Below are 25,476 nucleotides of genomic sequence, written 5' to 3'. Positions count from 1 at the left end.
CTATTTTTCTAGGATTTGATCTTTTCTTCCTTAATTTGCAAATATCTTTGCATATTAAAATGTTAGCCTTTATCTGTGTAATGTAATGTGCTATAAATATTTTTCCTAATTTATCTTTTACATTTGTGGTGGCATTTTTTTTCTTGCCAGCAAAATATAGTTTGAACTTTTTTTTTTTTTTTTTTGCATGCGGATTCTGAATCATACTCTGAAATAATTTCCCAAAACCCATATTATTGAGGAATTGAGGAATTCATTCATGTTTTCTTTTAATACTTGTGTGGTTTATTATTTTACATTTAGTTCTCTGATCACCTAGCTAAGATTACTTAACATTTTTGGGGGTATATAATATGAGGTCTGTGTCCAATTTTTCTTTTTTTAGATGACTATCCAGTTATCCCAATACTATTTATTAAAAAGACAAATCATTCTTGCCCTACTTATTTGAAATGCTACCTTTGTCACATATTAAATTACCATAGGTACTTGGATCCATTTCAGGATTTTGTACTCTAATTTGCAGGCCTTGTTTCTCCAGTCATGCTCCAGTACCACACTGTTTTACTTAGAGAGAATTTGTAGTGTTTTAATAGACTCACTCATAGCTTTTTTTTTTTCCCCCCAGAGTTTTCTTGGGGATTCTTACGTATTTTCCATTTGAACTTTAGTATTAGCTTGCTTAACTTTGTATAAAAGCTTTTTGATATTTTCTGTTAGGACATACTATATCATTAATTAGTGAGAATTGATGTCTTTTTGATGTTGAATTTTACTAAGAATAAATTTATTTTTCCATTTATTTCAAGTATACTTTTCTAAGAGGTGTTTTAATCTTTTTCTCCTATAGATTTTACTGTTTTCTTGTTTATTCTTATATATTTCATGAATTTTTTCTTATTTTTTAAATGGCTTTATTATATGTTCTAGTTATCATTTGTGCTTCTGAAGGCTTTTGTATCTGTATTTTATCTTGATATTCTGTTACTTTATTGAATCTTGATAGAGTTAGTTTTAGCATTGATTTTACTAGGATTTCTAGGTCTACTATCTTGTTATCTGCAAATCAATAGCATTTTTACTTTTTTTCTTAGATTATAATTCTAAATAGTTTCTTTTGTGTATTATTTATAGGAGAGTATTAAATAATTGTGAATATAGTGGCATCCTTGCTCTGTTACTGATCTTATGAAAATGTTTGTTTTTTCTTTTTAAGGTGCTAGCTTCTTTATTGAAGCCTTTAAAAAAAATGCTAGCAAATGTCTATCAAGTTTTTTTTAACATTTATTTTTTTTTAGAAGTAGTTGGACACAATACCTTTATTTTATTTATTTATTTTTATGTGGTGCTGAGGATCAAACCCAAGGCCTCACACATGCTACACAAGCACCTTACTGCTGAGCCACAGTCCCAAAGTTATAGTTTTTGGGTTTTTTTTTTTTGTGTGTGTGTGTGTGTGTGTGTTGATGTTGTTTGTTTGCTTTTTGTTTTTGTGGTTCTGGGGATTGAACCCAGGGCCTTATGCATGAGAGGCAAGCACTCTACCAACTGAGCTATGTCCCCAGCCCTCTATGAAGTTTTATTAAGTGTTTTTACCAGTAGTGATTGTTGAATTTTGTCAAGAACTTTTTTATTGTCTATAGAGATAATATGAAGTTTCTTTAGACCTATTAATATGGTACATTTTTTATAGATTTTCTAATATTAAGCTATCTTTGCATTCCTGAAATAAATTTTACTTGGCCAAGGTGTATACTTTTCATTAATATAGTGTGGGATGTTTTTTATTACTATTATATTTAGTATTGCATTAAATTTCATAAGTGATATTATCTGTAATATTGTTGTGTCTGGTGTCAGGTTGAGGTAACACTGTGATACTTGATTTCATAAGAAACATCTGGAAGTTTTTCTCATTTTTCATAATAAACATTCTAGAAGTTTTAAATTTCTTTTGTGTTTATGAAGGGTGTAATTTTGTGTAGCTTTGGGGTTGTCTATTCTTTGAAAGCTAATAGCTTTCTTCGGTAAAGGTGTTTGTGCCTGGTACTTTTTTTTTGTTAACGAAGGTTGAAAATATATATATTTTTAGAATATATTTTCTTAGGAAATTTTCTATTTTATTTAGGTTAATCACTAGATTTCTGTAAAAGTATGCCAATAGCTCTGTACTTCTGAAAAATTTCTTACTTGGATATATGAGCACTTGGTAAATGAGCACTGTTACCCATCATATATTTTAGTCCTCCTCTTTCCTTAAAATTAGGCTAATTAATGATTTGTCCATTTTAATTTTTCATAGAATCAGGATTTTCTTTATTTATTAGAGCTGCTAGTTTTCTGATTTCTTCTTCATCAGTTTTTGCTTTTATTTCTTTCTTGTTCTTTCTTTTGGTTAACTTTGTTTTTCTGGCTTTTTGAGTTGGAAATTTAAGTTATTTTCATTATTTTAATATTAAAAATAAATTAGTTAAGGCTCTGAATTTTCCTCTAATTACTTCAAATGTATACCATACATTCTGGTGTAGTAGTGTTTTGTTACTTTAGAAATGAAGTAATTTCAATTTATATTTTCCTTTTTATCTAAAAGTTGTCTATTAGAAAATTTAAAGAAAATTTCCAGAGCCACCTTATTGTTTGTAGTTTTATTACTTTGCATTCACAGTGTGATTTGCAGTATTTCTACTTGTGGAACTTAATGATGTTTTCTTTGTGACCTAATATATGATCACATTTTTGTGAATGTTCCATGTGTTTGCTTGAGAAGAGGTTATAACTCTATTAAAAAGGTATAAAGTTCTATAGTATTTCCATAAGATCTGCCTCAGGGGTTATGCTGTTTCTTCCTTCCTTATTTTTGCCACTATCTTCTTATACTGAGAGTAAAGTATTAAAAGTCTCCTGTTAATGTGTTTTTGTTTCTCTTTGATTTTTTGCTTAAGTATATTTAATTGCTTAAATCCTTTTTTATAAAGATGATGTGTTTTTTGGTACCTGGATAGTCATAAATGTTATATCTTTGATTAATGACTTTTTAGAATTGTAAAGTATCCTTTGTAACATTTAATGCCTTTTAGTTCAGTTCTGTTTTATCTCATATTAAGAATGAAACCTCTTTTTTTGTTTCAGGTTTTTTTTTTTTTGTTTTGTGTGTGTGTGTGTGTGTGTGTGTGTGTGTGTGTGTGTGTATTTGTTTGTGTTGGGAGTCTCCCTCTGTTGTTCAGTGTGGTCTCAAACTCATGGGTTCAAGGGATCCTCTTACCTTACCTTCCCAAATAGCTGGGACTATAGGTGCACACTACCTGCCAACTTCTATCTTTACTTTTTATATTTAGTTTTTTTTATTTTATATTCTTTTACATCTTTTTAGAATTGTTTTGTATCAGGTATGTTTTGTGTTCAGTGCAGAGTTGAGTGTGACTTTGTTAGACAATTTGAAAATATTCTTCTTTTAATTGGTGAAGTAAGCTTGTACGTTTTTTTATATGGTTGGTATGTTTAATGTTAATTTTTTTAACATTTTATTTTAGTTGTAGGTGAACAAAATATCTTTATTTTATTTATATGTTTTTATGTGGTACTGAGGATTGAACCCCGTACCTCATGCATGTGAGGCAAGTGCTCTACCACTGAGCTACAACCCCAGCCCTTTAATGTTAATTTTGTCTTATTATTTTTTAGTATGTTGTATTGTAATACAGTTTTCCTTTTCTATGAATATTTTTAAAGCATTTCTTTCAGTGTTTAGGAAAGATATAATTTTGTTTTGTTAACTACTTTTTTATATATACTTTTTACAGAGTCTTTAGTCTTGTTTTCTTATTTAACCTTTCTCTGTCAGATGTGTGCTTTAAATGTTGTTTTTATTTTTTACTATTTATTTTTATTTTTACGTATCATCTGTGAAACAAACAAGGCATTCTATATTTATATTCTTTCTGTTCTTCTTTCCATTTTTAGTTGCTTTCTTTTTGCTTTGACAGACTATAAAACATTTACATACTGTGCTTCCAAGTTTATCCTCATTTGTTTTTTTTTTAACTTTTTTTTTAAGATTTATTTTTTAATTGGTCACAATATCTTTATTTATTTATTTTTATGTGGTGCTGAGGATCGAACCCAGGGCCTCACATGTGCTAGGCGAGCGCTCTACTGCTGAGCCCCAGCCCCTCATTTGTTTTTTTATCTCAGAGTTACAATTAGATAGAGTAAATGCTCATCATTAGCCTTTTTATGTTTCCCTAGTTAGCCTTTAGTTGTATCTCTCCATTATATGAAGCCTCTGCCATTAGGCTTGTGAACGTGGTGTTCCCCAAGTTTTTCTATTGCTTTTATATTTGAATGACAACTTGGCTTAATATAAAATCTTTGCTTCACATTTTGTTGCTCCACTCATTGTTTTCTTTGTATGTTGCTTTTGAGAATTCTGATGATGGAATAATTTTCTTGTACTTATAAGTAATTCGGTGTTTTTGTCTAAGAACTTGATTTTTTTCTTCTTAAGAATCTTTCCTTTATCTTTAAATTAAGCATTGCTAAGATATTTCTCAGAATTTACCTTTTCAAGTCAATCTTTCTTTTCTCTTAGGTAGCCTTTTAAAGTTATAGATAGATTCAGTTTTTTTCCCTTACTATGATAGGAAAATTTTCTTGGATTATAGTTTTAAATATTAGTTCTGTATCATTGTTTCGGTTTTCTTTTTCAGGAATACAGCTTTTATTTATATATATATAATCTTCTTTCCTGTGTCCCATTTCAAGTACTTTTTCTTTGACACGTTGTAATTCTTTATCTTGTTTTCATTCTTTTTATTATTTTCCTATAGTTCCTCAATGTTACATATTAAACTTTTCTTTAACAATTCTCCATTGAACACATTGTTAATTAATCTTTATTTCTGAGGTAGTTTTTTCTTTTTAAAAAATTTATTTTCTGAGTTCAGTCAATTCTTTCTTTCTTTGTTTCTTCCTAGGGTTTGTCCATTTTCTGTTCTTAATTTTGAAATTTCAACTCAAAACTCTGTGTGTGTATATGTATGTATCTCCAAATACTTGTTTAAGTCCATCTAATTAATTATATTTTCTTCTGCACCCCATTTTTGGTGCGGTTGAAGATAAATTTTATTAACTGAATTATTTAATTTTCTATTGTGTTACATTATCTTTATATAGATGGTAGATTGCTTTAGTCTGTATATTTTGTGGTTAAGGTTGGGAGTTTGGGTTGGCTTACAGCATTCCTAGTTTAAGAGCACATTATTCTGTCAATTATAGTAAAGCACGGTTTTTTTTATGAATACTTTTTTCTTTAAGGTTTTGGTGAGGAAAGTTGATTTTTTTTTTTTTCAGTTCTCTAATATTATGGTTCTATTTTGCCTTGAAGGACTCTTGCTCTTTTTCCCTTCACTGAATGAAGTCTCTAAAGGGAAGCTCTCCCTAAGAAGTGATATCTTTTTAAGACTATACACAGTCTCATATTTCTTCTTTGCAGTGTTGAGACCTCTCATGTATTTTTTTTTTCTTTTTAAGTATTTGCAGACTTGGAACAAACTTTTTCTTTCCAGGGACAGTATTTGTCACCATTAGGCTCTTAACTTTCTTCTTCCCTGTGCTCATTTTGAACTGGCACCCTATTTACAAAAGCTTCTGGCAGCAGCTCAGGAAATATCTTTGATGGAATTTGGAGGGGCTGTTTTCTAATTAAAGGTAATTTCAGTTAGTATACCTTCTAGTAATTAAAAAGGTGTGTGTTATGCACTGGTTTATTTGCTGTTCTTGTTGCACTGGATAATGTTTTGGAGGATATATAGAAGAATTTAAATTTATTTGGGGATACCTGGAAATATATATCAACTTTTAAGTATTTTTTCTTTCAGAAGTCTAGTATAACTAGTTTCAAATACAATGCTTTGATTCTTTACATTTGTTTGAGATTACTATTTTTTACTTAATTGGTTGAGATGGTATCCTAGTACCTTAATTTCAAAATGTTGCCTGCTAAGTATTTATTATGAGGTATTGGAAGATACATTAAAGTTGGACTTTAGAGACCAAGCTTTTGGCTATTTCCTAGTTAATGTGTGGTTTGTTTCCTAAGTTGTAAAATTTGATAGATAAAGCATGTGATGTTTAAGGAGCCTTTGGTTTGACTGTTTCTATGAATATATGCTTCTGTTAGCACTACAGAGAGTTTTCATGAAGATAATATTCTAGCCCAATCCTCAAAAGCCTTTTTTGGGTCATTGATGTTTCTGAGATCAGTACCTTCAGAAAAAGAAGCAGTGATCACAAATTTTTCCTTTACATTTCTCTTTGCCACTCACTGTCTTATTCACCCTGTATCCTTTTGTGAAAGAAAAGGAAGGTGATATTAGAGGGTCAGTAGCATAAGGGAGGAAATCCCGAGGGACAACATCGTGGGGACAAGGGAAATTGCTTGGGAAGCTTCTTTTGTGTGGGGTGTTTGTATGTTACAAATTAAAGATGCTGATGTTCCTAAATTGTGTATGAACTCATGTCTTTAGAATACTGTTGTAGTTGATGGTGCCATAAAATAGAATTGGTGCTAGTTGGTAGAGTGCTTGCCTCACATGCACAAGGCCCTGGGTTTAGTCCCCAGCACCCCCCCACCCACACACACACACAAAAAATAGAATTGGTGCTAAGTAGTCATCAACAAAATTAAAGGAGCTTGGATTTAAATCAGAGTTCCAGATCTAAGGGAGTTTATAGTCTTTGGATGGAGATAAACACTTTAAAGTTCCTCTACACTTATATTTTTAAAATAATATATTAAAAGTACTTTAGGCTTTTAAAATGAAAGTTGATAAACACATCTAATATGTTGTGTTAATTTCTAGGTTGCTCTAACAAACTAGTACATGCTTGGTAGCTTATCACAACAGAAATGTGTTGTTTCCCAGTTCAGGATACTAGAAATCCAAAATCAGATTCACTGGGCTAACATCAAGATATCCTCAGTGCTGCACTTCTTCCAGAGGTTGTACAGGAGAACTTGCTCTTTGTCTTTTTCAACTTCTGGTGACTTTGGGCTTTCCTGGCCTTGCAGCCACATCACATCTATCTCTGCTCCCATCTTCACATCACCTTAGCATCTATGAGTCAAAATATTTCTACTAGCCTTCAGAAGGAAGCAGGCTACACCTCTTTACTTTGAAATATTGTTAGCTAAATTTCTAAACTCATTGCTTACAAATTTCTGCTTTGCATGCAACTAAAATTTCTGCTCCTTTATACCAAGGATTGGCTTTCCTTTGGTTTCAAATCATGTGTTTCTTATCTCCTTCAAAACCCTCACCAGAAGCTCCTTTAATATATTCGTTCATATCAGTATTCTATTTATAATATGTAATATGTGTATTCTCTAAATCATTATATTCTTTCTCCACCATGCTTCTTACTTCCTGCTGAGCCCTCACTAGAAGAGTCTTTAACATCCATATTTCTTACCAATAGTCTGTTTAAGGCAATGTAGGCTTTTTCTGTAATTCATCTAAATATCTGTTCAGCCTTTACTCATTATTCAATCTTAAAGTTGCTTTCATATTTTTAGGTATTTATTATACCAGTACCCCATACCCAGGTCCAAAATCTGTACTAGTTTTCAATATTAGTTTACTGAACAAACAACAAACTTGGTGGCTTAAAGTAATAGAAATTTATTCTCTTACAATTCTTGAGGTTAAAAATATAAAATAATTTTTAGTAGACTAAAATCAAGGTGTTGGTAGGGCCATGTTCTTTCTGGAGGCTCTTGATGCAAATTTATTCCTGGCCTTTTCCACCTTTGATGGCTGTTGGCATTCCTTGACTTGTGGCTACATCACTCCAATCTCTGCCTCTAACTTCACATCTCCTTCTCATGATGTATTTCAGATCTCCCTCTGCCTGCCTCTTATGAGGATGCATACAATTCATTTGTAGGACCCTTCTTGGTAATCCAGGATCATCTCCTCATTTTATGATCCTTAATCAAATTTGGCAAAATCACTTTTTAGTCAGATAAAGTAATACTCATAGTTTACAGGGATTAGATTGTGTTTTCTTTTGGTGGCCCATTTTTTTTCTATTTATTTATTTATATTGGCTCTTCTTAGTTATACATGACAGTAGAATCCATTTTGATAAAATTATACAAACATGGAATTATTCTAATTAGGACTCCACTCTTGTGGGTGGGCACGATGGTGGGATTCACTTAGGTATTTTCATATTTGGACATAGGAAAATTATGTTAGATTTATTCTACTGTCTTTACTATTTCTATCCCTCCTTCCTTTTGTTTTCCTTTGTCTAATCTACTGAACTTCTCTTCTCCACACGGCTTTATTGTGGTTTAGCTTCCACATATCAGCGAAAACATTTGACCTTTGGTTTTTTGGAATTGGCTTATTTCACTTAACATGATAGTCTCCAGATCCATTTATTTACTGGCAAATATCATAAAGTCATTTTTCTTTATAGATGAATAATATTCCATTACACCCCCTCCCCCCCACACACACAAATGTATGTATGTATGTCACAATTTCTTTATCCATTCATCTGTTGATGGGCATCTAGGTTGGTTATGTAGCTTAGGTATTGTGAATTGTGCTGCTGTAAACATTGATGTGGTTATATCCTGTAGTATGCTGATTTTAAATCCTCTGGATATATGCTGAAGAGTGGGATAACTGGGTCAAATGGTGGTCCCGTTCCTAGTTTTCTGAGGACTCTCCATACTGCTTTCCAGAGGGGTTGCATCAGTTTGCAGTCCCACCAGCAATGCGTGAGTGTTCACTGTTCTCTACATCCTCACAAACATTTATTGTTATTTGTATTCTTGATAATTGCCATTCTGACTGGAGTGAGATGAAATCTCAGTGTAGTTTTAATTTGTATTTCTCTAATTGCTAGAGATGATGAACATTTTTTCATATATTTGTTCATCATTTGTATTTCTTCTTCTTTTTTTTTTTTTTTTTTGGTTTTTTTGGTGTTAAGCTTTTTGAGTTCTTTGTATATCCTGGAAATTAACACCCTGTCTGAGATGCAGTTGGCAAAAATTTTTTCTCATTCTGTACATTCTGTCTTCACGCATTCTATCATTTCAACAATGAATCAGTTGAAAGAGAAATCAGGAAAACTATCCTATTCACAATAGCCACATACATAAAAGTAAAATACTTAGGAATCAATCTAACAAAAGAAGTGAAGGATCTGTCTAATGAAAACTACAAAACACTAAAGAAAGGAACTGAGGAAGACCTCATAACATGGAAAGATCTCCCATGTTCTTGGATAGGCAGAATCAATATTGTCAAAATCGCCATACCACCAAAAGTGCTATACATATTCAATGTGATTCCCGTCAAAATTCTAATAATGTTCTTCATAGAAGTATAAAAAGCAGTCATGAAATCCATTTGGAGAAATAAGAGGCCCAGAATAGTTAAAACACTCTTTAGTGAGAAATACAAAACAGAATGCATCACAATTCCAGATGTTAAATTATACTACAGTAACAAAAACAGCATGATATTGGCACCAAAATAGGCAAGAAGACCAATGGAATAGAACAGAAGGTACAGAGACAAACCCACCTAAACACAGTTATCTCATATTAGACAAAGGCACCAAAAACATACACTGGAGAAAAGATAGCCTCTTTAACATATGGTGGTAAGAAAATTGGAAATCCATATGTAATAGGAAGAAAGTTAATCCCTGTCTCTTACCAGCACAAAAATCAGCTCTAAGTGGATCAAAGATCTAGAAATTAGACCAGAAACCCTAAACATACTAGAAGAAGAGGTAGCCCATCACTTCAACATATTGACACAGGAACTGACTTCTTGAACGAGACTTCTAAAGCACAAGAAATTAAAAAATCAATAAATGGGATGGCATCAAACTAAAAAGCTTCTTCGCAACAAAATAAACAATCAAGAATGTGAATAGAGAACCTACATTGGTGGCCCATTTATTAGCCAACTGTAGATGATATTGTATTTTTGTTGTTATGATTATTTCACATAACTGACTCTTAAAAATACCATAAACATTAGAGATAGTAATATAGGTGTCAGACTGGTTGGAGTTTATTTGCCCAAATTGTGTAGAAATCTCATTATAGTACTTCTTGAGATTTATCCGGAAGGTTGGATTTATTTTTTCTGCTGCTTTGTTAATTAGTCCCCTTTGAATAAACTGTATCATGGACATTTTGCTAAATATAGCTTTTAGCAAATAGTGTACTAATGTGCCACCCATATGTTGCTTGAAAGCAACTAAGGTTTTAGAGCCACTAAATAAGATTCCCTTTTCCTCCCTCCCTTCCATTTTTCTTTCAACAGCTTTATTGATTTATAATTCATAGGTGTATAGCATGCTCATTAAAAATGTAATATTCAATCTTTTTAGCATATTCATAGCTATACAATCACTAACCGTTTTAGGAAGTTTTATTGCCTCATAAAGAAATCCCATGGGGCTGGGGATGTGGCTCAAGCCGTAGCATGCTCGCCTGGGATGCGTGCGGCCCGGGTTCGATCCTCAGCATCACATACCAACAAAGATGTTGTGTCTGCCGAGAACTAAAAAAATAAATATTAAAAAATTCTCTCTCTCTCTCTCTCTCTCTCTCTCTCTCTCTCTCTCTCTCTCTCTCTCTCTCCTCTCACTCTTTAAAAAAAAAAAAAAAAAAAAAAAAAAAAGAAATCCCATGCTCTTTAGTTGTCAAACCCCATATCCTCCCAAACCTTTTGGGCCTAGATAACCACTAATCTACTTTCTATCTATAGAATTTGTCTATCTGTGTATATGTTTTTACAAATATTTATGTATTCTATCTCATATTTATGTATTTAATATTATATGTGTGTGTGTGTGTGTGTGTGTGTGTGTGTGTGTGTGTATATATATATATATATATATATATATATAATGCATTATGCTCTGTTTTGTCTGGTGTCTTTCACTTAGCACCTTATTTTCAAGGTTCATCCATGTTGTAGCATATATCAATACTTCATTCCTTTTAAAGGCTGAATAATATTTTATTGTATGACTACACCATATTTTACTCATCCATTCATCAGCTGGTGGACCTTGAGTTGTTTCTACTTTTTGGCTCCCTACCTCTTTTAAATATCAATCCAAGTAAGAAAATAGATACATGAATCAGACTAGTCAAATATTAAAATATCAACTTAATCAGTATAAAGATGTTTATAGCATAAAGCTTAGATCTGTAATGAAAGAGCTTGCAAATACTAAGCCCTAAACTACAGCTTTTCTTTTTACTTCTGTTCTCTGCCTGATACATAGAGTCCTGTTCTGCTCCAATGAATTTACTTCAGTACGAGCAGTGGCTGTCTGCTCAGTGGGCAGATTCTTTTGTAGGAGAGAGAAACCAAAAGGAGCTGAGCTGTATATACTTAATTATTTTAGAGAAAGGGGAAGATGGAGCCATACCACCAAACTGCAGAAGGGGCAAATGCTTCTATATTAGGGACCCAAGGTAGATAGGAAACTGAGAAGCAGATGGGATGATTCCCTCTAACACAAAGAGGAATAGATATTTTAGCTATCTACCTATTTTATCAGTTAAAGAGAAAGTTAGTTTTTCTTTGTGATTTCTAAAAATCTTTCAAATCAAATATGTAAACATTTGGACAGTTTTAATGATAGTACTTTTTAACACTACTATACGTATTGTCTTGAAATTTATAGGTTTCTCCACCAACTAACGGAAGAGAATTCTGAGTTAATTAGTAAACTGTGGACTAATATTCAGCAGAAAATAGCAACACAGTCAAAAATAACAACCCCTCCAAGAACTCCATCTGCTGTTTCATCAGGGGAACAAAGAGGTTTGTCTTTGTATTATTCCTAGTAGCCTACTTGATTAGTTTTTTTCTTGAATACAGTAATTTATTTATTTATTTATTTAGGTATTAGGGATTGAACTCAGAAGCACTTTACCACTGAGCTACATTCCCAGACCTTTTTATTTTTCATTTTATTTTTAGACAGTCTCTTACTAAGTTGTTTAGGGCCTTGCTAAGTTACTGAGGCTGGCTTCGAACTTGTGATCCTCCCTCTTCAGCCTCCTGGGTAGCCGGAATTAAAGGCATGCACCACAACACACAGCAAAAAATAGTCATTTTCAAAGGAATGTTGTTTAACTTTTGACTTCCTTATGTAACCTAATTATTTAAAATACTAATGGATCTGTCATTTAAAAGACTTTTCAGAGAAAGTTTGTTCTCTTGAGATAACCTTTTTTCATTGTCCTTCCTTTTAGCTGCTCTGAATACTACTGATGCTGTCAAGAAACTCCAAACCAGGCTTCAGCCTGAAGAATCTACTGAAACTCTAGACTCAAGCTATGTTGTAGGACAGGTGCTCAACTCAAGGAAGCAAAAACAACTGCTAAATAAAGGTTAAGTCTCTTTTTAATTTGCAAAAATGATTTCTAAACATGTAATCTGATATAGCTGTTTAATCTCTTACTAAATTTTTGCCCCCTTAAGCTCATCTATTGGGATCTAATTAAGTAAGAGTTTGTTGGCACTTAGCTAAGAAATCCTTCCTAATCCACAAAATTCTGATGGATGATTCCAGTATATTCATTATAGTGTAAACCTTGTTAAAATTGAATTTATTTTTATAATAAAAATGGTAATAACTTATGTAAAAACTTTTTATATATTGTGAATAATTAAAATATTTTTCTCGTAATTTTGTGATTGTAATTTTTTCTTGTCTTGAAATACAATTATTTCTGTCATTCTCAGTGAAAAGAAAACCAGATTCGCGTGCTCCTTCCAAGCAGAAGAAAAACATGTTATCAGCTAGCACTACCTCTGCAGACTTATCAAACAGCAATAATTCCAGCTTGGATGTCCTCAAACATATGATACATGAAGTGGAACATGAAATGGAAGAATATGAGAGGTGGACAGGACGTGAGGTCAAGGGACTGCAGAGGGGTCAGGGTCTCACAGGCTTCACTTTGTCTCTGGTGAGCTCTCTTTGTCGCCTGATTCGGTACCTGAGAGAGGTAAGGGCATGACATGGCTTCTCTTCAAACAGAAATATATGTGAATTTTTTTTCTTAGTTTATTGTAACCTTCAAATAAAATTCAGTCAAATTCAAATAACTTTTATTTGAAAATTCAGTTTTAGACTATCTGCAGTAATTTGGTTTTAATCTACCCCTACTATTTAGTTGATACTTCCTAAAATAGTCTATTTGATGCAAATATGAGCTTTAACAAATTTTAATTAGTAAGGGAAATCTGATGTAAATAGAATTATATCTTGTGCTGATATTGAGATTATTAATAGTCTATAGCTGCCAAACAGCATAGATTCTGTTTGGCAGCTATAGATTAAATAGCACAATTAGCTGGGTCTTCATTCTCTTGCCTTTCTCTGCTTGCTATACCCACGTTAGTTCAGTTTGGAGTTCTGTATGTAGATTAGATAGGTGGGAAAATTTCTCATGTTTTTTGTATGATTGGTAGCTCAGTATGGCTTGAGTTTTTAAGTGGCAGATGTTTTATTGTGAAAATAATTTATAAAACAAGCAAGAATTTTTTGTTTATAAATACTCATCAGTATTCAGAATGCCATAGAATTAGAATACACTATGCATTTTATCTTTTATAAAATCTATTTAAACTTAACATTCATAAATCTATTAAACAAATATGACAAAATGTTTAAGGACATTTTATTTAAAAAATAAAATTTATTACTCTTAATTCAATGTTTCAATTGCTCTGGAGCTGTTTTGCTAAGATTGCCTTTTAATGAAAAATTTGTGGTTCTCTCAGACTTTAAATAAAGTGTTAACATTCTTTTACCCTTAAGTCAGGAGTCTTCAGGAATGTACTTCTGGTGCTTGGAAAGTATTGCAGGCTTAGAAGAATGTCCTTTTTAGCTAATCACTTACTTTACAAAGATAAACCATTTAATGGATGTATTTAAGAGAGTTTAATGTTATTTGTTTTTAATTATAGTTTAGCAAACTTAATTTTTGAATCGATGACTTGTCATATGGTGTGAAATTCAAAGATACAGAGGATATAAAATGAATACTCTAGTTCTTATCTCTAACTTCCAGCTAACCTATTTGCTTTCTTGTGTCCCGCTATCATTACTAGATACCAGTGTGCCTTTCTAGAGATAGTCTATGTATATTCAAACAATATGTATATGTATATCCCTTTAGTTTCTTTCATGAAAATATAATTATTTAATGTTACATACCATTTTGTTTATTATATTCTATCTTAAAAAAACGAGGATAAAGCAGCTTGTTTTATTCAATTAAATATAATAAACTTTGTAATGCAATTTTTAAATTTTTATTACTATCTTATAACATGTAAATATTTGTAATTGTCTTCTTTGACACTTTGAGTAGAAACTTTTAGTTTTCAATATATGATGCTAGTTTTGATTTTTTTTGTTTTTTTTGGTAGAGTGAGCTTCAACTACGTAAAGAAGTAGAGACAAGGAAGCAACTGGAACATGTATTAGGTGATCATCGAGAGCTCATTGATGCTCTAACAGCTGAAATTCTTCTTCTGAGAGAAGAAACTACTGCCACACAGGTACTCAAATGCTATCCCAGACTTTTCCATGTTTTGTAGTATGAAATGTCTTTGCACATGTGCAGGATTCTCTTAGGGGAGTTGATTTTGTTTTAGCTGTGCTGATGTGATTTTTTTTGACATATTACCATCATCAATGGTTGGTGTTATTGAACATTTTTTATATTGAAGGTACTATAGTAGAAGTTTAGACTACAAATTGTATATAGAATAAGAATATAAAATAAGTGTGCTGAGTTTAATACACATACTATTTAGGGTAAAAGAATATATATTGAAATGATAACTGCTGGTATTATAGTGGTTAACCAAAATGTGCAATGTTTTGATAGCTAAAGTATGAGTGTTATGGTTGCCACTTTTAATTTCAAAACAGCAGAGGATAGCTGTTGCAGAACTTTCCTGGAAATTGCTTCAGGTACTATTTACAGTTAACAAGTGTCTTCATATTTGATTTGCCACTTGACTAAATGCCAAGGCCTTTTTTTTTAAGGCATACAATATCTCTTCTATTGCTTGGATACTGCATTAAGTACTTCCTTTATATATTTTTGATGCTCTCTGGATATTGCTATCATTGCATTTACTACATTATGTTATGGTTATGTGTATTTTTATATTATCACTTTGTGCTACATGAATGTAGAGGCTATTTTGGTCATCTTTTTGTTCTTATGGGTATTTATTATTTATCAGCTACAAGAGATTAGAAAAGAATAATAGACAAATTCTGTTTGTGTCAATGAACACTAGATGTAAAATGTGTAATTAAAAAAAATTGATAATGTAGTCTGCATACCATTAAGTCCACCCTTTTAAAGACTTGTGTACCAGCACTCTCATTTCAATCCAGAATATTTTCATCTTCCTGAAGAGGAACCATATGCCCATGAGGAGTCATGCTAGATTTGCCTCTTTCTCTAACCCCTGGCAGTCACTAGTCTACTTTCTGTCTCTATGGATTTAATCCAGACATTTTGTAGCAGTGGGATCTGTGGTCTTCTGTGTCTGGCTTCTTTCATATCACTCAATAATATTCCATGTTATGGATATGCCTTTTATTTGTCCATTCATCAGTCGATGAATAAACATTTGGATTATTTCCATTTTTTTGTCTATTACATTGCTGTTATGAACATTTATGAACATGATTTTGCATGAATATATTTTCAGTTCTCCTCAGAAGATGTGAAGTGTTAAATTATACTGATTCATTTAACAAATCTTTATTGTGTGTCTACTAAGGACCTGGCATTATTTTAGATGTAGTAAATACAGCTGTGAACAAAATATAGAAATCCTTGTCCTGGTGGAGCTTACATTCTAAATAAGTACTAAAAAATAAAGAAGTTATATATGTAGTCAATTAGGTGTTTATTTGTACTTTAAGAAAAATAAAGTAAGTAAAAGGCATAGGAAATGCCTAATGGGTGTGGAATATAGTTATAAATGGGATGGGCCATGCCTTCTGTAGAGGTGACATATGAGCAGAGGCCTGGAAGAGGTAAGGGAACGAGCATGCACATAGCTGAGAGAAGAACAGAGAAAAAGCAAGGCAAAGCTGACATTGTGTCTGTGAACTTAGAGTCATCAAGGATACCAGTGTGGTGGGAATGGAGCACGGGAAAGGGAGAGCATTGGAGACGAGATCAGAAAAGCCAGGTCACAGGCTTTCCATACTGTTTAAGGATTTGGGAAAAATGAGGTGGGAAACTGGCTTTTGAGAGGATCTAGTTTACAATCTTGAGACTAGATTAGAAATGCTGCCTTGAGTGATGGTACCCTTAGTGACTCATGGCACCCCTTGGCCAAAAGAAATATCTAACAGTTCCATTTATTAAGAAGTTAGGTCCAAACAACTCATGTCTAACAACTTAGGAGCTATTATAAAAAATAATATGCATAAATTGAAATACAAAGTGTGTATTTATTAAATTCTTAAATAACTACAGTTATTTACCAGTGGTATCTGTGTACCTTTTGAGCACTGCACAACTTTTCAAAACTTAGAATGTATTGAACACCATTGCTCTTATTTCCTGTATTTCCACTTAGAACTTTTTTTTAGCATAGCAATTGCTGGAAAACCAGCCATAAGAAGATTTGACATTATTAAAAGTAATGTAATCTAATCTTATGTTGACATTGTGAACTGCCTGAAGCTAATAGTTCACCAATGTCTGATAAATGTTGGACTTCACTATTTCTCTTGAAAATTCAAAATGTCCTCTGGGGACCTGTGAGTTCATTCTTGTGCCCTCAGTATCTCTATATACAATTTGGGAACAGGTCTAGACTAGGTAGTCAAACCCTGAAGCAGGACATTACATATAGGAGTTATTGGAATAATTCAGTTGAAACATGGCAGTTTGGTCTATAGTAGAAGTGGCAGAGGGTGTGAAATTGATCAAATTCTGAATATATTTTTGAAAACCAGCCAAACCCATTATAGATATGGGGTGAAGAAGAGAATGTGAAAGAGTCAAGGGTGATTCCAGAATTTGGGACCAAACAATTAACAGTTTCTACTTACAAGGTCATGAAGCCTTCAGGAAGAATTTGGTTTTGTGTCTTAGGTTTGAGAAGTCTATTTGAGTCTTAGGTGGAGATGTCGAAGCCACTGCATATATGAGTGTGAAATTTGGGAAGAAATATCAGCTGATGATATAAAAATGTTTAGCATGCTTTCCCCAGTTATATCATTCTACTGTATCATAATATTTCTAATATGTCTGGATCAACAATGTATATCTGTAAGCCTATGTGAGACATTTATATACTTAGATAGTTTATTACTATATATCATCCTTGGTTTCTCTTACTTAATCTTTGCAAGGTCTGAGCAATTTATACAACTTTCCTTTCTTTCCTTCTACCTGCCATCTTTTCTTCTGCTAAGAAGTATTTGCTAAGTACTTAGCTTAAGAAAGACCTGCATTATGTGGTTGTAATTAAACTTGGTGCTTTTGATTGACTACTTTGATCTTAAGTGTGGAAAAGATAAGAACAACAAGTTCATCTAAACTTTTGGGCAGTCTAGTTGACTTTTAAATATAAGAATGGAAATCCAAATACATCCAGCTGTTTGATATAGAGTAAATCAGCAGTGAGGTATTTTGTGAATGATCCTTTAAGTAAAAGAAAGCCTTATATAATTTTCTAAAAATTTATGAATTATGTATACATAGACAAATATGAGAATACATATGTGTGTACATATATAAAAATAATTCAGACACATGTAAAGTTATAATCATTGAACATGGAATTTTGTGCTTTCTTGTTCCTTCACCATTATTTCATATATATTACCATAAATTTTTTTCACATTTCACATTAAATGAAACATATTTAATAGATATTTATAGATAGGTTTCCAATCAGGGTAGTTTCCTTTGGACTAAGTTGAAATAAGTAATTAAGAAAGCAAAACAAAATTCATCTACTTTCACAGTTATTTTAGTGCAAATGAGTTATATTTCAAGACAGTGTTTTGCATTTGGATTGCATGAAGTAGCCTGAATCGGAGCAAGGTAGGTGAAAATTTCCTTGGTTGGTCTCTTCAACAACCTTGTTTCAAATACTTTAATTTTTTTAAATTATTTTTTATTTTTGTATTTATTTTAATTAGTTACACATGACAGTACAATGACCTTGACATATCATACATTTGAATCAGATGGGATATAATATCTCATTTTTCTGAGTATACAGGTTGCAGACCATAAATCTTTATAGTGTTTATGTTTGCTAGTTTAAATGCTTGAGGAATATTTTATTGTTTCCTCTAATGTATCAGTCTCTTGGGGTAGCTTGAGAGTCAGTTGAAATAATATTATATGAAGAGGTTTTGTAAATGAAAGCCTTATAAAAAAGGTTAATTCTTATTTTTATAGCAGGATATTAATTGGCCATGATTTATTTAACAGTTTATCTTTCATGGGACTTTTAGAATATTTATAATTATGAATAGCATTTCTTTAGAGTTTTAATGAAAGTCTGGAATTCTTGGAGTATTTAAAATAAAATAATGATGTTATGCACACATTCATATCCTTTATATGACTTTATTTCTAGTGATGATTTGATGTTTTTTATGCTGATGATTTTATTTCATTTCTTCCCTTCTCCAGGCGAGACTTCATCAATATATGGTCACAACAGATGAGCAACTTATATCACTCACACATGCCATTAAGAATTGTCCTGTGATAAATAACTCCAGACAAGAAAGTCAAGCAACAGAAAGGGAAGCCACAGGTAGAATTATAGACAATCCAAGTAGGTATAGTCGTTTTATTCCAGATTGTCGGTGAACTGCTAAATGCCTTTAGAATAACAAGCAAACAAATCAAATCCTGAACCTCTAAACTTGTATGGAGTTATTAGCTACTTATGGCATATACTGAATTATCACTATTGCAATTGCCACTGCTTTACCAGCTGATATTTATTGAATACTTTCTATTTTCCAGGTACTTTCTGAGTCTTACATGTATTTTCTCATTTAATCCTCATAATAGCCATATGAGGCACCTGTTTTGTTATCCCCTTTTTAAATGAGGAAACTGAGGCTTAGAGAGAGTCAGTAACTTAGCAGTCATGCAGGTAGGACATGGGAGAACTGAATACCTAGGCCAGGTGAGATGTTAGTGTTAAGTTTTAATCATGGTGTCCCAGATTCAGAAGAGATAGTATTGAAAACAAAACACCCCTGAGTTTTAGAAATTCATAACTTTTGTTCAGATGTGGTGATGTTTCAAAATCCTCTCTTCACCTGTGTGCCTTCATGTGTTAATAGGCTGAATAAGACATTTAGGCTTTTTCACTTTTCATTTGTAAGCAATACTTTGATGATTGTCCATGTGTAGAGTGTTTTATGTATTTAAAAGTATTTTCTTAGGATGGATTCTAAGTAGTGGCAGCCTAAAATTTGAGTTGCATGAAGTATCTATTTTTGTAGGGGTTTTCTATTAATATCTCAGTCAAAGATATGTGCTTTGCTATTATCTGAGTCATTTCACTAGTGAGAAAACTTTTAGTTATCCAGAGATGAGAAAGGTGGAGTGTGAGTTTATTATAAGATTATTGTTAATTCTTTTTATTGTCTGTGGAAAAAGTAAGATTTATGTATGTGAAACAAGGTTATTAGCATCTGAGTCTCAGCTCTGAGTCTCACTTTTAAAATAATATTGAATGTGATAGTACATGACTTGTGAAATTACCTTGTTTGGTAGTGAGCCTTGTATATGGACAGTCCCATTCTTGTCATTTTGTTACTTCTAGGACCATTAGAAAACTATAAAAACAAATCATGAAAAACTCTAAAATGCCAAGTAAGATTTTTTTTATGAGTTCCTAAAAAGTGACTTTCTTTTTATGACTTTGTGGCGCTTTGTACTTTTCTCAGAAATAGCAACTTCTTCCCAGTGCCGGCTCCACAGGAGGCTGCCTATGAATTGCTGGCAAAGGAGAATATAGCCTAGGAAGTGAAGGCTCTAGGGGCTGAATGAATTTTGTATTCTATTTATATGTATGTAAGAATTAACACCTGAGGTGTGCTCATACTTTCCTTACATATTAATATCTTCTTGTCTTCTGTAGAGGGTCCAGTTGTAAGTGCTAATGTCTCTGTGCCATTGATGTTCAGAGGGGAAGAAGTGGTTGATTTCCCACAGGAAGAGTTGCCTGTTAAATTGTCTCAGGTGCCAACCCCCCCTGATAGCGTGAATCTGACCACCAGTTTTCCAGCACGTATTTTTGAGCCAGCTGTGTTGTTAACACCACCCAGGCAGAAAAGCAACTCAGAATTCTCTCCTCTGCAGGATGGTAAGCAGGCTTCTTCTCAGGTTTATAGAAGTTATTTTTTTTTTTGCTGTATTACATAATATATTGTGTTCACTGTTACCTACAAAATAGAATTGAAAAACATTGATTACTGACCACAATCTTTAGCTGAAGGAGGAATTTTCAGTGTGCTTTTTATTATGTCTTATATGTATAATGAAGTATGATGATGAATTAATTTCATTATATGTCTGTTCCATTAAACATTGTGAAAATTAAACTCAGATCCAAGGATCAAAGTTCTTAGCATTAAGATGCAAAATAAGGGGAATTCCCTTTGTCCCCAAGGTCTAGGAGCATATGAAGGAGGAAGAAACAAGAGGAGATTATACCTCAGATAATAAGGAAAGTTTATACCTCAGATAATAAGGAAAGTATGACCAAGGAAAGAGTAGAACTGGGACTTAAGGATTTTATAAGTCATATCTGATCATGTTAACCTTTTTCTCATTGGATGTTCTCAACTCAGTTGAGGAAATTTTTACAAGAAGTAGATAGACAACTAAAAATAGCTTTAGAATTACTTTTGTAATTTAAAAAAAATTTTTTTTTAGATGTAGATGGACACAATATCTTTATTTTTTTAAATAATTTTTTAGTTGTCAGTGGACCTTTATTTTATTTATATGCAGTGCTAAGAATTGAACCCAGTACCTCACACATGCTAGGCAAGTACTCGACCACTGAGCTACAACCCAGCCCCATTATAGTTTTAAATAAAAAATGCTAACTCTTTTGGTAATCTTTCATTCAGAGATTCTTGCGTTTCATGAATGGTCTTCAGAAGTTTCTCACTGTTGGGAAAATTTGTCTGAATGTTCATTGTTGTTTTTGGTTTTTTTTCTGAGCTACTGCCTTTATTTCATTTTTCAGAGTTTTTTAGTTAAAAAAAAGAGATAAGAACCATTACCTTAGATTCTCCTCTAAAGTTTCTTTGAAAATATTATTGAGCCTTGATTTGCTTAAATTTTTATTAATTTAAAAAGTTTGTCTATATTCTTCTGTTGGGGACCAGTCAAAAATGACTTCTGTTGTCATTGGGAAAGAAAAATTTTGTCAGATTTTTGCACTTTCATGTATGTTTCCAAAAAAGCACATGAAGTGGCCATGAAGCATTAAAGAAAATGACAAATCCTTGCTATGAAATTTTATTTTGTTATTTATAATGTAAATGTAGTGATTGTCAGTTCAACGTGGTATAGAGGAGACAGTGCCAGGCTGAGAGAAGTGCTGGCAGGCAGTACTTGTGAGGCGTGGGGCTAAGATACTTACCTTCTCTGGACCTCAGTTTTCCCATCTCTAGTATGAGAAGATTTTTCTTGAATATCTCTTCCTGCTTTCCAACTCTATGATTCAATATTTCCTCTTTAGAGGGCTGGAGAATGTTATTAATTAAGGAAATTTAATTTCAGTTCTAATATCTGTTAAGATTAGATTTTTTTTTCTTTAAAGTAATTGTTCAGATGTTTTCCTGTTGTTAAGAGGCTGTTCCAATGATTTCTTCTCAAGTATTATATATTATGTTTCATTAGTAATGGTAAACTAGCTTAAAATTCTTTTAAAGAAACGATTACAATAAATATTTTTACTTTTGATTGTAAATACACTAAGTGCTCATTAAAGCAAGTAATGTAATTGCTTATAGAGCAAGTAATTACTTTTACAATGTGCAGAGAAAGATGTTTTGTATATGAATCCTGAATTGGTAACGTTGTATTATATTTTTCAAGCAATGTGCTTGGAATACTCACATGTAAAGAGTTGTTCAAAAAAAAAAAAAAGAGTTGTTCAGTTAAACTTTGCATTCAGATGAAGGTAGATAAGGCCTCATTGGCATTTAGTTATTCTTTATAATAAAGTTGTCCTGTAGGAATTTCTGTGATGATAAAAATGTTTTTTATCTACTCCATCCATTTTGGTGGTCAATATATCATGACACTGTTGAGTGCCTGATATGGCTAGTGTGACTAAGAAGTGAATTTCAAATTTTATGTAATTTTAATTAATTTAAATTTGAATTTGAAGAGTCACATGGCTAGAGGCTCCTGCTCTACAACTCTGGGATTTTCTGTCATAAATGTTGTCTTCTGGCTAGTAACTTTTTTTACTTTTTTTTTTTTTTTTTAATAGCTGTTCTTCTTGAAAGAGTGTGCGTACACACACATATTTTCATTTTCTCTCTCATTCATACTTTATTTTATTTTAAAGTATTTTCTAATTCATATTTTCATATGGTTAAAATACACATGTCTCCTCCCCCACCTCTAGGCCTGTCTCCATAGGCAATAATTTTATCCTAATTTGATTTGTGTTTATCTATTATCTCCTTTCTCTTTTCTTGAGACAACACAAAAATTAGAGACCCTCAATTACAGAAGAAATGGTGTAACTCACTTTAACACCTATCTCCCTTTTTTAATTTGGATAGCTATTTAATTTTTCTGTACTTTCCATTCCTTCTTCATTAATTTTAGGTGGCATCTCCTTGCTTTTCACTATTTCACTCTTCCTCTCCCCTTCCTCTGCCTTTCCTGTTTTCTTTCCCGACCTTAAGTCAGCTATACCTTTCATTTTTATGTTAATAAGTTTAATTGCACCAATATTCTGTTCTACTATCACAATTATGTTTTCTGTGTGGTTCTTTCTATGTGGACAGTGAAAAGTGAAAACAAGTAACATTTTCTTTCTGAGTCTCTTGTTACTGCCAATCCTTATGCCAAAATAAAAAAAAGTAAGTTCTGATTAAAATCAAAGTGAATTCTCATTCTATCAGTTGTTGAAAACCTTTTGATTTGCCATATCATGACTTTTTGTTTAGTTTTTGCTTTTTCTTGACTTTCAAATTGTTTTTACCCTCTTGTTGATGAAAGAATAATGTGCTTTCATCACCTTCAAGTCCTTTCATCATCTATGGCTTAAAATTCACATTCACTCAGAGATTCTTTCCCTAAGCCCTTCAGACTTGTTCTAGTCTTTACTGATTACCCTTGGGCATGCCGCATAGTTCTTATCTTGGGACTTGTTATCCTTATACTTCTAGATTGGATCAGCTATTTCCTGGGTTTCATTTCTTCTTGATCATTTCTTTCAGTAAACTGAGGAGGAAAAAAGAAGAAATAAAATTGTTTTCATTTTTCTCCTCTAGTTGGTTGATAATGTGACTAGATAAAGAATTCTAGGCCATAGTCCTTTTTTTCTCTGTGAACATAATGCATCTTTCTGTTAGTGTCTAGCATCCAGTGTTTAATTGAGATGCCTGATGTTATATCTAATATTTATTTCTTTAGTTTTATGGGATTTTTTTTCTGCTATGAAAGCTTTAAGTATTCCTGTATTTTTATCCTGGAATTGCACAAGTTATGCCTAAATATTTCTTCCCTCTTGCTCTGTGGGACACCAGTGGGACTTTTTAATCTGAAAATGTGATTTTCTTTAGTTTCAAGAAAATTTCTGTTGACCTTCAGGAGTATTTTCTCATATATTTGCCTTTGTGTTTTCCTTCTTATATTCTGAAAGATTTTTTTTTTCACATTATGTTCAGATCTGTCTTTTGGATTTTTTTTTTAAATTTTCATAGTATATTCTTTAATTCTTCTCACTGATTTCCAGATCTAAGGCTGTCATAAAAGCCAGTGTGGCTACAGTACTGTATAGCAGGGGATAAAGAATTGTATAAAATGAAATCAGCTTTAAAATCTGTTTTAAGACAATTTATTAGAACAAAGGCAATGAGATGTCAGGGGCCAAAGACAAAGTAAGTAATAGCTACACTGCTGAAATTTCATTACATTCTAATAAAGACTGTATGCCTGATAACCTAGTGGTAATTCATAAGTTTAGTAGTTTTGCAATATTTTTAGGAAACATAATATTAATATGCTTTTAATAAGGCATTATAAGAGTGATATGATTACTATAATTCTTTAAAAAAGCCTTGGTCTATTTCAAAAGATCAACAATAAATTTTAAAAAAGAGGAAAGAAAAATAAGTTGTATGCCCACCCCAAATACATAAGAACCACTTGCTGGCATTTGTTTTGTATTTTAAAGGCCTGGAATAAAATGGGCCAGATTTTCAAAGGCAATTAATAACTTGTACAGGGACTTGATTCATTTGATTTTAGCATCAAGGAAAATAAGAGTCAGTATCTCAAGGAAGACACAGTGGGTTTTTCCTCTACCTCTCAAATTGCACAACTTTTACCAAGCCAGGATATATAACCACGCATCCTTGTTGCCCTGCTACAGAGTCTAAAATGATTTAAGTATTAAAATGGCTGCTCAGATGACACCAGCAGAGTTTTTTCCCTTTATGATAGGATCGCAATCAATGAACGCTATTAAGTATCAATTTCTTTGATCAAGAACAAAACTTCTTTAAGGAATAGTCCTTCTTAACCTATCTTGTAAATTCTCTATTGCAATATGTGTTTGCCATTTATGTTGGGTGTTAGTCAAGTGAACATCCTCCAGATGTGCCTGATCTATTTCTATTTCCTTAATGATAAAGTATGCTTACTTTACATAGTACCATGGGTTTTCTCTTTTCTTTATTTTTCTTTTTGCTATAACTTGTTTATCAAGGCATAGTGTATGTTTAGATCAAGAAAAAACTGACAAGTATATCTTAAACATACATTTCTTAACCTCAGTAACATCTGAAAACCTAAAATTTTATTAAATTTTTCACTGAAAAGTCAGTGTTGGTGGCTTACCTAAGAACTTAAAATGTCAATTTTTGACCCAAATAATGTCCCTCGGTACACATGTATTTTTCAAAAGAAAATAAGTCATATTAAAGTAATATTTTCTCGTATGCTAACGTTTTTATAGAAAATTGAAAATTCTGAGTAAACTGAAGGTATTTCTAATGACAAAATAAATGTAGTATATGTAGCTAGCTTATATGTTTCTTAGTGTAAAGGCAGCAGTGAATTTGCATCTTGCAACGAATCTGTAAATCTAGTTGCTTTTTTCCTGGAATTTCATATAGTATCTT

General features: G+C 32.2%; 1 protein-coding gene across 12 annotated transcripts in view; it reads left to right on the top strand.

The window, feature by feature from the left end:
* The window catches only part of SPICE1 (spindle and centriole associated protein 1), a 71,150-nt gene that overhangs the window by 25,884 nt on the left and 19,790 nt on the right, over positions 1 to 25,476 (top strand). For 10 of the 12 annotated variants that reach the window (XM_081301631.1, XM_081301640.1, XM_081301630.1 and 7 more), the window contains exons 8-13: positions 11,737 to 11,876; positions 12,311 to 12,448; positions 12,804 to 13,069; positions 14,499 to 14,630; positions 18,764 to 18,911; positions 20,235 to 20,459. In XM_081301631.1, the coding sequence (XP_081157757.1) occupies positions 11,737 to 11,876; positions 12,311 to 12,448; positions 12,804 to 13,069; positions 14,499 to 14,630; positions 18,764 to 18,911; positions 20,235 to 20,459 (1,049 nt within the window). The remainder of the gene's footprint in view (positions 1 to 11,736; positions 11,877 to 12,310; positions 12,449 to 12,803; positions 13,070 to 14,498; positions 14,631 to 18,763; positions 18,912 to 20,234; positions 20,460 to 25,476) is intronic. The other 2 variants (XM_081301639.1, XM_081301632.1) reach the window with 2 other exon arrangements.

Source organism: Spermophilus citellus, assembly GCF_964194105.1.
Source record: "Spermophilus citellus genome assembly, chromosome: 7".
NCBI lineage: Eukaryota > Metazoa > Chordata > Mammalia > Rodentia > Sciuridae > Spermophilus > Spermophilus citellus.
Note: the sequence above shows the minus strand (reverse complement) of the source record. Positions and strands in the feature narration are given on the sequence as shown.